This window comes from Bos mutus, chromosome 7, assembly GCF_027580195.1.
Source record: "Bos mutus isolate GX-2022 chromosome 7, NWIPB_WYAK_1.1, whole genome shotgun sequence".
Lineage (NCBI taxonomy): Eukaryota > Metazoa > Chordata > Mammalia > Artiodactyla > Bovidae > Bos > Bos mutus.
Window position 1 is genome coordinate 33385223 of NC_091623.1, and position 16454 is coordinate 33401676.

At 35.5% G+C, this 16454-nt stretch overlaps 1 protein-coding gene and 1 pseudogene across 1 annotated transcript in view; both read left to right on the forward strand.

Annotated features, from left to right (window-relative positions):
- The window catches only part of PPIP5K2 (diphosphoinositol pentakisphosphate kinase 2), an 83093-nt gene that overhangs the window by 3382 nt on the left and 63257 nt on the right, over positions 1-16454 (forward strand). Inside the window, 6 exon segments of the mRNA XM_070373187.1 lie at positions 4488-4874; positions 7795-7990; positions 10614-10704; positions 11800-11885; positions 12947-13101; positions 15881-15982. Coding sequence (XP_070229288.1) covers positions 4743-4874; positions 7795-7990; positions 10614-10704; positions 11800-11885; positions 12947-13101; positions 15881-15982 — 762 coding nt within the window. The 5' untranslated portion in view covers positions 4488-4742.
- LOC102275098 (Y-box-binding protein 1 pseudogene) lies at positions 13865-15039 on the forward strand (annotated as a pseudogene).

Consider the following 16454-nt stretch of genomic DNA (forward strand, 5'->3'; position numbering starts at 1 on the left):
ATGTGAACCTCATTTATAATGATGGACATTTATGTACTGCAAGCATTTATCAAATGAGGAAAATATCTCTAATCCTAGGATTGCTGAGAATAGTTGCTAAATCACAAAGTCATAACTGCTTCCAAACTTTCTTTCTTGTTAGAGCATGCATAGAAAATGATAGTGTTTGTGCAATGTTTCCAGGAAAAACTGAGAGAGCAGTGTTGGAGGCAACTGGCCAGGGGGTTCCAGGTGCCAAAAATGCTGAGGCAATTTTTTGGGCATATGCTTGAAGTATTGATTCATGATGAGGCTATGTCTTGGGAGGCTCTGGGTTAACATATTACTTACCAGATAGCAATGTTGAATAAATGCTCATTCTCTTGAAGCTTATCATGGGATATACGTAACCAAAACAGTTAAATAATGCCAAGGTTGCAGGTGACCAAAGGTCAAAGTGAATGATTCAGAGAAAAAATCTTGGCAATTGTTAAGGAAAGGTTTGTTAGGTACTTGATGTTTGATGTGCCAAGCATCAAGAAGACAAGGCTCTTCTTCATCACTTCTGTTTTTAGCAGATCATCAGATTTCCTATAATAATAGCATGCTCTCATACGGCGCAAACACATGTTTTGCTTACTGTGTGCTTCCATTGTCCTACACTCCCCCTTCTTTTTTTGAGTTGTACACTGGTTCTCAAAGTCAGCTGCACATTAGAATCTGAGGAGCCATAAAAGTGCCTGGGCCCTTCTCCCAAATGTTTGGATAAAATTGGTATGGAATATTGCCTGAGCAGTGGGATATAAAACCTTTTAAAATATAACTTAATCTGTCAAACGACTTGAAAGATAGGTACAATTTACTGAGGCTCTGAGAGGTTAATTAACTTGCTCACGGTCACACAGCTGCTGGAATTAAGATTCACCATCAAGTCTTTTTGGCTCCAGAATCCACACTTTTAACCACTAGCCTGTTCAGTCCATTTCTGGTATTTGTAAGTATCGTTCAGATATCAAAAGAGAAACAAAAAAGAAGGCCTTTGCCTACCTTTATAGCAAAGCCCTTCTAAAGAATTGTCAGTATATCTTGCCTCTACTTCTCCCATTCTCTTAAATCCAGTCACATTTAATAAAATTGAAAACTGTCACTGTGGTTTCTCAGTCCTCTGTATGCATCCTAGTTACTTTTCCAACTGTATTTCCTGCCATTTTTTCTTTATTTTCTTGCTCTGCTCCAGCTGCAATGGTCTCCTTACTTTTCCTTGGTCATGGGAAATACGCCAAGTATTTATCTGTTTTAGGACCTTTATAGTTTGTTTCTTACCTGGAATGCTCTTATCATATAACTCCATGACTGGTTTCCTCATTTAATTCAGATTTCTATTCAAATATTACTGAGGTCTTCCTAACATACATTTATTTGTTGATTTGTGTGTTGTCTCTCTCCAAATGAGTGAATGAGACATTCAGACCTAAACTCATAATAAGATGGGGGACATACATTTATATACTTGAAGCAGTGTTGAAGACAATTTAAGCGAAGAGAAGGGGACAAATAAATCATTAATTAATACTCTTGGAAGAAATGTACAGGATACACATTTTTCTCCAAAAGCATATTTCTACTCACACATAATACATGTATAAAGTAGCTCAAACATTTGGGAAAATATATTGTAAAGGGACTAGTAGTAAATACAACCCAGTAATTCCATAACTAAAAACTACATTTAGTAGTTCCGCCACTGGGTCATGGTATTATTGATCTCTAAAATTTCATTTTTATGTACTCTAGACTTTTCATGATGGACACTAATTAATTTTGAAAATTAATTTTCAACTCTGCCTGTAGAACAGGATTTTTATTGCTTCATTAGAGTAGCTAAATTAGGAAAAAAGTACAATTTTAAAGTAATGCCATAAAGTGTGTACATATATACATACTCGGAGGAGGCAATGGCACCCCACTTCAGTACTTTTGTCTGGAAAATCCCATGGATGGAGGAGCCTGGTAGGCTGCAGTCCAAGGGGTCGCTAGAGTCGGACACGACTGAGCGACTTCACTTTCACTTTTCACTTTCATGCATTGGAGAAGGAAATGGTAACCCACTCCAGTGTTCTTGCCTGGAGAATCCCAGGGACGGGGGAGCCTGGTGGGCTGCCGTCTATGGGGTCGCACAGAGTCGGACACGACTAAAGCGACACAGCAGCAGCAGCATATACATACTTGCATACATGTATGTATATATAAGTGAACATGCTTTTATATGTACTGATAAAAAGCTCTCTTTGTTGCCTCCTCAGGTGAATAGAGACCTTATTGCATATTTCTATTGTCCAGCTTTGTTGGTGCACTTACCACATTAAAACAGAAAATGTTAATCTACTTGGCTGTCTTCCTTCTAGACCTTAAGCTCCTTAAGAAAAAGGTTCATGTTTACTTTGTATTGCCACATCTAATACTGTACCTTCTCTACAATAGGTTAAAAGTTATTTGTTGAATAGATTTACATCCATAAATAATGGGCAATATTCATTCTGTTCGGTTTTCATGTTATGTTAGTAAGGAGCGTAGTTTGTAGAGTGCCTGTGGAAGCAAAAGTTTGAGTGCTTAGTCTATACCAAACATTTACTTACTGTTCACAAAAGTACAGGGTTTTATGATACTCCCTTTTTTTATAGATGAAGAAACTGACTTAGAGAAACTAGCATAATCTGTTTGTCATTTAATGAAAGATTTAAATAGGTATATCTTGACTCTAAAATGCATGCCCTTTCTGTTAGTAAATATTAGACTAGTTTTAGATGGATAGGAGGAGTAAAAAAGTAAAAAGAAACCAAAAATGTTTGCCTTTTGATAGAAAAGAAAACTGAGATCAACTTACCTCCAAGTTTTACAGTTGGAAACTTTCTTTTGTTTGTTTTCAGCACACATCTTTTATACATGAAACAGTGCAAGGGAAATAGGAATAAAAAGCACTGATATATACAGTGAATTATTTCAGCTTTTATTCTTTAATCACAAACTTTAAAATTTCATAACAATGTAGTTACAGTTTTAAAGGTGGATAAAGGCAAATCTGGCTAGGTAAACTAGTTTTAATGTTTCATAGGGAATCACCAATTAAACTGGAATTAGACCTTTAGGAATAGGACTTTTGGCATTATGGTTTGCAATTCTAGCTAGCTTATCATTCAACTCTTAAGAATATTTAATCCAGTAATTTCATCTTGGTAGTTTTTAGTTTTAACATAACCAAGGAACCGAGTACATGTAAACAGCTTTGCTAAGGAATATTTTGTGGTTATATCACTGTTATGATAGTTCTTAAACTGATGTTCATGGGCATCAGTTCTTGTGGAAAAGTTTGGATGTTCTGTCAATCACATGCAGTTGCTTGCAGAATTTAGTGTACATGTGCATTTTTTTCTGAGAAGATTCATAGATTTTAGTAGATTTGCCAAAGATCTTTATCTTTTTAGGCTTTATTTTTTACTTTAAACTTTTATAAATTGAGGTATAGTTGACATAATATGTAAGTTAGGTCTTCCCCTTTGACTCAGTGGTAAAGAATCCAGTGCAGGAGACGGAGGCTTGATCCCTGTGTGGGAAGATTCTATGGAGAAGGAAATGACAACCCACTCCAGTATCCTTCCCTGGGAAATCCCATGGACAGAGGAATATGGTGGATTACAGTCAATGGGATTGCAGAAGAGTTGGACATGACTTAGTGATTAACCAACAATTATGTAAGTTCAGTTCAGTTCAGTCACTCAGTCGTGTCCGACTCTTTTCGACCCCATGAACTGCAGCACTCCAGGCCTCCCTGTCCATTACCAACTCCCTGAGTCCACCCAAGTATACAATACAGTGATTCACAATTTTTAAAGGTTGTATTTCATTTATAGTTATTATACAGTATTGCAAAAGAGTTTTTGGCGCTAAAAGTTTAAGAGCTGCTGTTATAATGAAATCTTGTTTTCGTTCTAATATTGTTTTGTTGATTTATATATGAGACCAAAATGCAGAATGGTTATGGTTCCCAAAAAACCTGTTTGCAGATTGAACTTTTACAAATTGAAGCCTTTTAGAAATTTATTTAATGTAATTTTAGATTGTTATATAGTTGTCAGTCGTTTTTAAGCCTGCATTATATTTCATCTGTTTTTTGCCATGCTCTTCAGATATTACTACACTGTGTCCAGAGGGATTTGTCTTTTTATGATTTTGTTATAATTTGAGTAATTTTCTCTTAATTCATTAGGCATTTTTAGACTTGAGGAATTTAGTGTAGTCTTTTTTTTAATCTTGTTATCTTGTATCATCTTTGTCAAATATTCAGTATGTATATTGAAGATGAGAGTATAAATTTCTCAAATTTATGAGAGAAAGTATCTTTTCATTTGTAAATCAAGTTATTGGTAATGATTTTACAAATGTCAAAGTTATTTTTACTTGAGTATTTTTGAAGTACAGTCTCCAAAATTAATTTTTTCATTGCCTTTTAGGTAAAAGGATTGCCATATCAACTCACTGAAGAAGTAGCCTCACTATCTTTGTCTTTTAAATTGCATCAACAATGAAGTAATGATATCTGAGAACAAATGAACACTTGCCAACTAACTGTCATCACACGTTCAAGTGATTGTATAAGCAGAAACAAGCTGCAACAGACCCATGTGTCAGTTAGTATAGAGAGAATGCTTTTTTCAGGTACTGTGTATTTAGGAACAGTTTTAGCATAGCACGTTTAAATTATATTTATGTCAAATGAAATAAAAATGAGTGAAGCCCCCAGATTCTTTGTTGGACCTGAAGATACAGAAATAAACGCTGGAAATTATCGACACTTCTTCCACCATGCAGATGAAGATGAGGAGGAGGAAGATGAGTCTGTAAGTGTTTGCTTGAAGACCAATAAGCTTTTTACTGATCACTGTGAAGGGGAATTGATATCATTGTCTTAAACAGGGAAGACTTTTTTTTTTCCAACATTGAATTTGGAAATTTTTAAACTGAAAAAACGTACTGTGTTTCATTAGTAACACTATTGACTCTATAGTGCTTCAGGAAGACAATTAGAGGTCACATTTCTAAGTTGTTTCATAATGACTATTTTAGTATCTTTCAGTGGTATGCCTTGTATAACACAGGGCTGGGGAGAAAAAGTGACAAGGACAAAGAGTAATCAGGGCCATAAGTGAAAAGAGTTCCGGAGAAGGCAATGGCACCCCACTCCCGTACTCTTGCCTGGAAAATCCTATGGACGGAGGAGCCTGGTGGGCTGCAGTCCATGGGGTTGCTAAGAGTTGGACACGACTGAGCAACTTCACTTTCACTTTTCACTTTCATGCATTGGAGAAGGAAATGGCAACCCACTCCAGTGTTCTTGCCTGGAGAATCCCAGGGACGGGGGAGCCTGGTGGGCTGCCTTCTATGGGGTCGCACAGAGTCGGACACGACTGACATGACTTAGCAGGAGCAGCAGAAGTACATAACAAATATATCAAGAATAAAGGTCCTAAAGAAGACAGCTTAACCCAGTTCATTAAGTTTGCCATGTTGTCAACACAAGTGGTGCTTATTAACCTGAAGATATCCCTATTAACTATTCAGAAGTCTAAACTGTGTAGCTAGGAGAAACTACCTCAAGAATCTATGGGAGTTTGTATGTGTATAAACCATACCAAATCTTAAACATTTATTATGTTTATTTTGCTATAGTTAGCTCAACATTTTTATTGCTCATCATTTTTGTCTCTTGACATGTATAGAACTGATTTAAAATACAAACTTAAAATATGTTTTTCTTATATTCCCAATTGAAAAGAGAATTTCATTTTAAAACAAAAATGTGTTATACTTGATTTAAGTAGTAAAAATGTACTAAAAATAGTTATTAGATGACTTCAAATATTGTCATAGTTATTTAGTAACAGCTTTCACGGTGCAGTTACACATATTTGAAATGCAAAATCAGGCTGTCACCCGTTTAAAATCTATCCCACCCCACATCTCACCCCTAGGAAAAAAGCGATGATTTTCAAACTTCATATCAGCTAAAACTTCTTCATCTAAAGTCTCATGTTGAAGTCCAGTAACATAAAAGGAGAGCTTCTCTGACTGACTTAGACTGGAAAGTACTATTGATTCTGCCTCTGCTACGCTTACCTCTTTGTTAGAGTTCTTCTGAGCACATTGAGAATAGCACTGGTAAATCATGTCGCGTCTTCTTCCATATAAGGACTTTTATTTCTCCTATGTCTAGAACTGCACTTGTCTGTCTTCTCTTCTGCCTTTTATGTTTTGGCAATATCAGATTATTTCCCACATACTCCATCTTGTCCTGTGCCTCTCTACTATTTTAAGTACTCCTTGACCTCTATGAAATGTCTCTCCTTTTTGGATACCTTGTGAATGATTTTTTATTCTTCAAAACCTCAGATTTCATGTTGTTTGTTCTTTTCCCTCTCCTTGGCTCTTTTTCCTGTGAGGAACTTGAATGTTTCTTCATCAGTACTACTTCTATACTTTGACGTCTATACTTCTATTATCATCATGAACTGTATTACTGTGTTCCCTGTTAGATTCAAAGCGCTTGAAGACAGGTAGTTCCTATATATGTAACTCTTCAGTGTTTAGCATAGTTCTTGGAAGACTGGTATTAATTAAACTGAGTTCACATTGGTGGTGCATAGTTGTTACTTCTGAGGAGCTTGATTTGGTTCATTTGACCAGTAGGTTGAGGAAATGATATGTTCTGGATTGTTCTGTTTTTAAGATATCAAAGATGTTAGGTTGAGTACTCTTGTTGACTGGGGAAGTCTACATTAGGGACATCATAATGCGATGTGTCAAGGCTTTTGATCAGGAAAGAATTGAAGAAGAACATAAAAGTGAATGATCAGAGAGTGAAAGCAGATCCTAGGGAGGTTAGGATTTACAATCTTTGGTAACATCAAATCCAGTACCAATTTTGAACTCTAAATTTCATGAGTGAGAGGAGGCAATAAACAAACAGTGCTAAGCATGAAGAACAATTCATGTGTTATCCAGTGTTACTTTTAGATTTATAATAAGAAAGTCTAGTGAAATACTTTCGAGCCCAGATTATAATGTCATATGAAATACAGAAGAGAGAAGACCTGAAATAGAATGCAAAGCAAAGACCTTAGGATGAATCTTGAATAATTATAGAACCTCATAAGTTGCTTCTGTATTCTGCATTTTAAATTTCAGGCTGAATCATGGCATTTGAGCTGTCGCAAGGGTGCTTGAGATGAGCAACCCTGTAAACTAGTTATGTTGAGTATGAAGATTTGGGTGTCAAGAGCATAGACACCTCTGTTTAGCAGTGTGGCTTTCTCTAGAATTTCCTTTTAAGTTTTTATTGGTGATCAACATACATTCAATCTACAAAAGTAGTTTAACACTGCATAGCTTTGTAATGAGAACTTCTTATTTTAGGGAAGAAAGTTCTTTATCTCTCTCCCATTGTCCTTTTTATTTTAGGCCTTGCTCTGTTTTGGTGTGAAGAAGGCAAATAAATGCCTGAGCCACTTAAAAAAGTATTTAAGTTTGAAAACTAAATGAAAATTGTAGTGGTGTTCTGAAACTCAAAAAAAAATTTTCCAGACCTTTGTATAAACCTATTTTTTTGTAACAACAATATAATCTTGAAAAAGGTCCGTTTGGTTAATTTGTCACTTCTATTGATTCATTGCATGCTTTATCTACTGATGAGAGAGATTTAAAATAGCTGTACTTTGGAGATGTTATCAAGTCAACCTTATTTTTGTTTTCTTTTTGTTTTAGCCTCCGGAAAGGCAGATTGTGGTTGGAATATGTTCCATGGCAAAGAAATCCAAATCCAAACCAATGAAGGAAATTCTCGAACGGATCTCCTTATTTAAATATATCACAGTAGTAGTATTTGAAGAGGATGTTATTTTGAATGAACCAGTGGAAAACTGGCCTTTGTGTGATTGTCTTATTTCTTTTCATTCTAAAGGTATTAAAAAAACAGGGAGGGAAACCTCTTCATTCTCTCTGACTATAAAACTAATAGATAAAATAGAAAAATAAAATTAAACTCACCTAGTCTCACAGATAAGTGATATTAACATTTTGATATATTTCCAGTCTTTTTTCTGTGTTTATTTTTTAAAAACACATTTAATGTTATAATGTATTTGTAATTGTATATTTAATTTTTAACCTAATTACATCAAGCAGGTTTCTCCTTTTATCTCATTCGTCAAAAAAGCTAGTTTTTCATGGTATGATCATGTATCATCCTGTGGATGTAATATATTATGCTTAACCAATGTCCTAAAAGTAAGATGGTTTTTCAGTTTTTACTATTAAAAATAGGGTTGTGATGAACTTTTGTATGTATATCTTTGTTTGCAACTCTTAAGTTTCTTGGAATAAATTACTGATTTTTGAGTATTATAAACCAATATGTTTTACCATACAGAAAATGATCTATCATTTCTCCTATACTTATTCATACTTTATCTCTTAAGAACATAATATTTGAATTTTTATTTTGTTTGCTGTTTTTTATAAATCACACTGAAATAGCAATTAAGCTTAAGTATTACTTCATAGTTTGGGCTTCCCTGGTGGCTCTGATGGTAAATAATCCGCCTGCAATGCCAGAGACCTGGGTTCGATCCCTGGGTTGGGAAGATCTCCTGGAGAAGGGAATGGCAACCCACTCTAGTACTCTGGCCTGGAGAATCCCATGGACAGAGGAGCCTGGTGGGCTACAGTCCATCAGTCACAGAGTCAGACAAAGTGCACTAATCAAAAGTTATTAAGTGTATATCTGAAAATTTATAACCGAAGAATCTGAGTTTTCACTTAGAACTCTAAAATATATGCACTCATATAATAAATGTATTCACATTAAATCATTTTTGTTACCAAACTATGTGACCTCCAGTTGTGTTAAAGTTTCACTGTAATTAGGTGTTTAAAAAGCATTGCCTTTAGCAATAAGGGGATGCAGCAGGTTAAAACTGTATTCCCGTAGAGGAGATATATATCGATTTTCATTATTTCATGTAGAAGCCAAAGCCCTGGTCTTCTTTTCAGACTGAAGGTACTCATTTCAGAGAATCTTAAAAGTTTGCTTAACCTGGAGGGTAAGGTGTTCTTCTCTTACTATCACATGGTTCTTCATATTTATTAAGTAAAAATTAGTTATTTGCTTATAAAATCTAGCTGCTACCTAAGGTCATATCCCGTATGCTGTCTCTCTAACAGCAGCAAAAGCAGGGTAATGACTATATAGGGTTTTCTTATTTCCTGAATTCTGTTAGAAGGCTTCAAACCATAGACATTGTGATATCTTTACATTAAGTGATGAATTCTTAGTCATAATACTGGAAGGGTCTGTGATTTGTGGCCAAGTGATTCTTGGTATAGAGTATTTAAATGTTAATTTAGAAATAAATTTTTTTTTAACTAACCATAGTTTTGTTTTTTTTTAACTTCAGGTTTAACACTTCCTCTCTCAACTATTCTGATAATGCTACAAAATCGTGTCTTCACAGATACACTGCAGCACACTATAGTTAAATACCATGTGTGCCTGCTGACTGTTACCCTTTTCCTTAGAAAAGATGTATATTAAAATATTGTTACTTAGGGAATAATAAGTTAACATTTATTGAATATTTATTATGCCAGATACTGTAATAAATGTTTGATATGGACTATTTTATTTGATTTCCCAAAGACCTTTCTAGGTAAGACTGTTAAAATATTCCTTTACAGCTGGGAATTGGAGACTTAGAGATGTGAAATAAACTTGCCCAAGGTCACACAGCTAATGAAAGATAGAGTTAGGATTTGAACCCTAGTTTATGCTTTTAAGTTCTCATATCCTGCCATTCTTAATCATACATGTTGATGAATAGAATCGGAGTCTTTTAGTGTCAATACAGAAAGTGAAATATAACCATTAAAATAATTTAAAATCTCTTATTATATCTGCTTTTTGATTTTTCATTGTAATTAGTAATTTTACCAAAGTCTAGAAATTTTAAGAACTTAATTTCTGGTGTGTTAACATTGACCTAGTATCAATAACAGCAAGCATGTTCTCATATATTTTATATTTAGAGCATGTCTGTTGAATATAAATTAATTTTTTCTTTTGCTGTTTTTAAAGATGCCTCAGTTTTTGAATTATCAGCTAATTTGTGTGTATAGCATCAAAATATCTTTAGTGAGGAGTCACATAAACTTTTTAAAAAAGACCACCAGATGATTGTAATGCAATTGTGTTATTTATGTATAGATTTCTGTTTGTGTATGAGGTAGTCTTACCTTCTATCAGCTGACTTTGAAGCATCAACTAAACATATCAGTACTCTAAATGGAGTTACATAACTACTGGCTTGCTGTGCCTTACCAATCAAATTAAGAACAAATAAGATTTATTTAATAGTACAAGATAAATCAAGTTTTATGTGTTTATTATTCTGTGTCTTATAAAAAACAGGTATATGCATAATGAAATTAGTCTTTTATGGGATGTGGCATAAATTAAAGTTGATTAAGTTAGAGATGTCAACTTATCTTGAGATTGTACAGAATATGTTAATAATATGTATTCTTAGGATTTCCACTGGACAAAGCAGTTGCCTATGCCAAACTCAGGAATCCATTTGTAATCAATGACTTGAATATGCAGTATCTCATACAAGATAGGTGAGTGGTTAAGTTGGCTGAAGTAAGGGAGGGAAATCAACATTTATTTAGTATCTACCTAAGCTGGCATGGTACCAGTGCTTTTATGTGTGTGTGTGTATATATATATATGTGTATATATATATATATGTAAATTTGTGGTATCTTTGAAATAATACTTAGTAATAAATATTTGTATCCAGTTTTATAGATGAAACTATGGTAAAGTGGAACCATTTTGAGAAATATGTTCCTATGTATCTTAGCAATTCATTTAACAGATCAAAAGCATAGATATTTAAGAGAAATTGTAAAACACAAATGCATATATTGCATTTAATTGATGCTATTAATGGCTACCCTTATAATTTCACTAGCATTCTATTTTATTCTGTGTTAGCATTACAGTAAGAGGTTATATATAAGAAAATGCTATATAAAGTATAAGGTCTTATAGTTTTTTTCTATTTTTTTTCCTTTCTTAGCAATATTATTAATATCTGAAATTTTATAACATTTTTCCGAGGTTTTCATATTAATAGATGTCTATATATTACAAATGTAAATTTATGTGGGAGTGCATATGTGTCTCCATTCATTTTGAGAAATTTAGAAAATGAAGAAAGGCATTTAATTTAACCCTGCCACTGTATCTACCATATTTTTTCAGAAATTTAGAAAGCAATATATACATGCACTCACATTTTACAGAATTAGAATCAGTGTTCTCTTTAAAGACCATAAACATTTTTCCATGTCATTAAATATTTTTTGAATATAAGATTTTTAATACTTTAGGTGATATTTTGTCACTGTGATATAGCAACTTTAATTAGCTGTTTCTGTTTTATACATTTATATTCCCTCTTTTAAAAATTAGTATTTTAATATGCCACAGAAAGTTTTGTGCATACACTTTTATTCTAATATTACTGAATATTTCCTTAGAATACATTTCTTCAGTATTTTAAATGACATTTGTTTACTTATAAAGAAAGACTATATACATGACTTTTTTAGTGGTAGAAAAGTAGTAATATACTTTATGAATAGTACAGTAATATACTTATCATGAAACATTAGCAAAACAATAAGGGTATTCTCTTTTTCCTTCAGGAGAGAAGTGTATAGTATTCTTCAAGCTGAAGGTATTTTGCTTCCTCGTTATGCAATTTTGAACCGTGACCCAAATAATCCTAAAGGTAAGAGTAAGAGATTTTAAACAATCTCTCTTTTAAAAGTCTCTTACCAAAGACTTCTGAGCCACTCTCCTCTATAATTAAATAGAATTTAAACAACTTATGCATTCTATTCAATTTTTTTCAATGATCCAAATAGGCAATTAAATTTCAATTAAAATGGGACATTATGAGCTAGAAGGCTAACTATAACTAGGAGGTGTATATCATATATTTATTGGGTCTGTATTTGATACATGAGAATCATAAGGAAGAATTTTTACATAATAAATTTGTATTGATTGGGGTAAGTGAGTGTATAACAGTTGAATTAAGTGTTAGAAACTTCATGCTAGTATGCCACAACTAAATTTCTAATGAGTAAGAATTTTGAAATATTAATATTTTAAAGTACCTTTTGCTTCATTTTCCTGCTTATTTACAGCATAGCATGTAAGTTACACATAGTGTAAAAGGGCAAGGTAAATGCTTATTTGTTTTAATATTGAATGTTCTGATAACAGTATTTTGGGGGAGTTTTAGTGACCATATTGTACATTAGAGCAACTTTGATTAAAACCCAGATACCAGCATTATAGCAGGTCCATTAGGTTTTTGAAGAATATAGTTCCTTATGTCATCATAGATAATAAATGCTGGTATACATTTGCATAAATATTTTTAATTAAAATCAAATCAAGGACTCCCCTGGTAGTCCATTGGTAAATAATCTCCCTGCCAACGCAGGAGTCAAGGGCTTGATCCCGGGTACAGGAAGGTTCCACGTGCCACAGAGCGACTAAGCCTGTGTGCCGCAACTCCTGAGCCCAGACACTGCAGCTGCCGAAGCCCACACACCCGGAGCCGTGCTCCACCACAGGAGAAGCCAGCTGAGAGAGGAGGCCCGCGTGTGGCCGAAGACCTGGCGCAGCCACACACACACAAATCAGTGCATCATCCACAGTTCGGTTTCTCTGTAACCTCTGTTCTAGAGAACAAGTCCTCAATAATAATATTGTGGTTATATTATATCTAGGTACTAAGCAGTATGTAACTTTTTTCTTGCTATTATGTTTGATTTATAGAATGCAATCTGATTGAAGGGGAAGATCATGTAGAAGTAAATGGGGAAGTTTTCCAAAAGCCATTTGTAGAAAAGCCAGTCAGTGCAGAAGATCACAATGTTTACATTTATTATCCAACCTCTGCTGGTGGTGGAAGTCAAAGACTTTTTCGAAAGGTAAACTTTTGTTAGCCTAGTGACTACTGTTCTTTATACATTGTTGCATAAATTTTACTAAAAGTAATCAAGTATTTAGTAAAACTATGTTTAAGAATGTATCATTGAGAGATAAATTAATGTCATCATTAGAGAAACAAGGCATCATTTTAGTTATTAAATTTACGTACAAAATACCAAGAAAGTTACTAGATCTTCTTTCTGCCTTCCATTTATGAATCTATCATATGAGAATTTCAGGTAAAGATCAGCATTTTTTTTAGAAAAATGGCCTACAAATGAATAGTTCCTAGAAAAAATAATACATGAAAGTATGCTCAAAATTGCACCCATAATAAAAAAAGTAAATCAAGTCCAAAAGATAATGACATTAAATTACTTTTTGAATCAGCAAGATCAAAAAGATTGAGGTAGTTGGGAAACGAGCATAAGCCCAGACGTTGTTATCGCAATATTTCTTCTAAAATATAACTTAGCAGTATGGCGGTATTAAACCCTGGAGAAGGAGATGGCAACCCACTCCAGTATTCTTGCCTGGAGAATCCCATGGACGGAGGAGACTGGGGGGCCACAGTCCACGGGGTCGCAAAACTTCACTCACTCGCTCACTCACTCAGTATTAAAAGTGCACATGTGAGTTCGAGCGGGAGCGGAGAGCGGACCCTAGAGAGCCATGAGCTGCCCCACCGCCGGCCTAGTTACCATCACACCCAGGGAGGAGCCGCAGCTGCCGCAGCCGGCCCAAGTCACCATCACCGCAACTATGAGCAGCGAAGCCGAGACCCCCGCCTCCCCCCCCGCGCGCCGCGCCTCCCCGGCCCTCAGCGCTGCTGACACCAAGCCCAGCAGGACGGGCAGCGGCGCAGGGAGTGGCAGCCTGGGAGGCCTCACATTGGCGGCGCCTGCCAGCGGGGACAAGAAGGTCATCGCAACGAAGGTTTTGGGAACAGTAAAATGGTTCAATGTAAGAAACGGATATGGTTTCATCAACAGGAATGACACCAAGGAAGATGTATTTGTACACCAGACTGCCATAAAGAAGAATAACCCCAGGAAGTACCTTCGCAGTGTAGGAGTTGGAGAGACTGGAGTTTGATGTTATTGAAGGAGGAAAGGGTGCGGAGGCAGCAAATGTTACAGGACCTGGTGGAGTTCCAGTTCAAGGCAGTAAATACGCAGCAGACCGTAACCATTATAGACGCTATCCACGTCGCAGGGGTCCTCCACTCAATTACCAGCAGAATTACCAGAATAGTGAGAGTGGGGAAAAAAATGAGGGATCAGAGAGCGCTCCCAAAGGCCAGGCCCAACAGCGCCGGCCCTACCTACCGCAGGCAGAGGTTCCCACCTTACTACATGCGGAGACCCTATGGGCGTGGACCACAGTACTCCAGCCCTCCTGTGCAGGGAGAAGTGATGGAGGGTGCTGACAACCAGGGTGCAGGAGAACAAGGTAGACCAGTGAGACAGAATATGTATCGGGGCTACAGACCACGTATTCCATAGGGGCCCAGAGAGGACAGCAATGAAGCAAAGGAAAACCATGGAGATGAGACCCAAGGTCAGCAGCCACCTCAACGTTGGTACCGCTGCAACTTCAATTACCAACGCAGACGCCCAGAAAACCCTAAACCACAAGACGGCAAAGAGACAAAAGCAGCCGATCCACCAGCGGAGATTTCGTCCGCTCCCGAGGCTGAGCAGGGCGGGGCTGAGTAAATGCCGGTTTACCATCTCTACCATCATCCGGTTTAGTCATCCAACAAGAAGAAATGAACATGAAATTCCAGCAATAAGAAATGAACAAAAGATTGGAGCTGAAGACCTTAAGTGCTTGCTTTTTGCCTGTTGACCAGATAACTAGAACTATCTGCATTATTTATGCAGCATGGGGTTTTTATTATTTTTAACTAAAGACGTCTCTTTCTGGTAATGACAAACGTGTTTAAAAAAAAAAAAAGCCTGTTTTTTCTCAATACACCTTTAAAGGTTTTTAAATTGTTTCATATCTGGTCAAGTTGAGATTTTTAAGAACCTCATTTTTAATTTGTAATAAAAGTTTACAGCTTGATTTAAAAAAAAAAAAGTCAAACTGCAAGCACCTGTTAATAAAGGTCTTAAAAAAAAAAAAGTGCACATGTACTCATAAGCAGTCATGGAAATGCAAAGCAGCAACACACCGAGGTACGTGTTCTACGTCCATTAGGATGGCAAATATTAAGTCTGACAATACCGAGTTGTAGATAATTATAGATAAGTGGGCGCACCTACACATTGCTGGAGAGACTCTAATTAATTAAAAATGGTTTTAAAAGGCTTTGGCATTATTTTGTAAGTTGAATGTGAGCGTACTCTATCACTAGTGGTCTCACTTTGAGTATACGCCACAGAACACTCCTGCGCATACTTGTCACAGGGATGTTTAGAAGAACATTTGAAGCAACATTGCTTTACTAGCCAAACCTTAGAAAACAGCCTAGATATATATTATAGGCAAATGAATGTTTATACAGAGGAAAATTCTATAGTAATGACAAAGCAGAGTTACCTTCAGCAATATGGTTGAATCTTAGAAACACTGTTCTAAGTGTTCATTGTATTTTTATGCTATTTAAGTTATAGCAGGAAATAATGTGTCAACTACATAATGTGTTGTTAAATATTTGTAGACTAAAAACAATTTTTGGAATATCAATGATAGAAATAAATGGTAAAAGAGAATATTTTATAAAGAGGAGAATAATTTGGTTTTACATTGAGAGACTTCTTTTATTTTCAGATTGGCAGTAGGAGTAGTGTTTACTCCCCAGAAAGCAATGTACGAAAAACAGGCTCATATATATATGAAGAGTTTATGCCTACAGATGGTACTGATGTTAAGGTAGGATTGATTAAAGTACATTTTAAGTTTGTATTTTGAGTTTACCAGTGCTGTCAGAAAAAGAGTTTACAATAGCTGCTGCTGTTGTTGTTGTTGTTTAGTTGTTAAGTCATGTCCGGCTCTTTTGCAACTCCATGGACTGTAGCCTGCCAGGCATTTCTGTCAGTGGGATTTTCCAGGGAAGAACACTGGAGTAGGTTGCCATTTCCTGCATGGCAGGCAGACACTTTACCGCTGAGCTATATGGGAAGTCCATTTAGTTGGCTATCTCTGACCTCTATTTTGTTTCTCTTTCTTTATAACTAGAGATTCTTAATCTATTTACATTATGAATGTCTTTGGCAATCTAAGCCTATGGAGCCTTCTTATAGAATAATATTCCTCCGTGCTTAGAATAAACCACACAGGATTACAGTGGAGACAAATTTTATTGAAATAAAGTTAATCAAAATATTTAAAAATCAATCCAAAA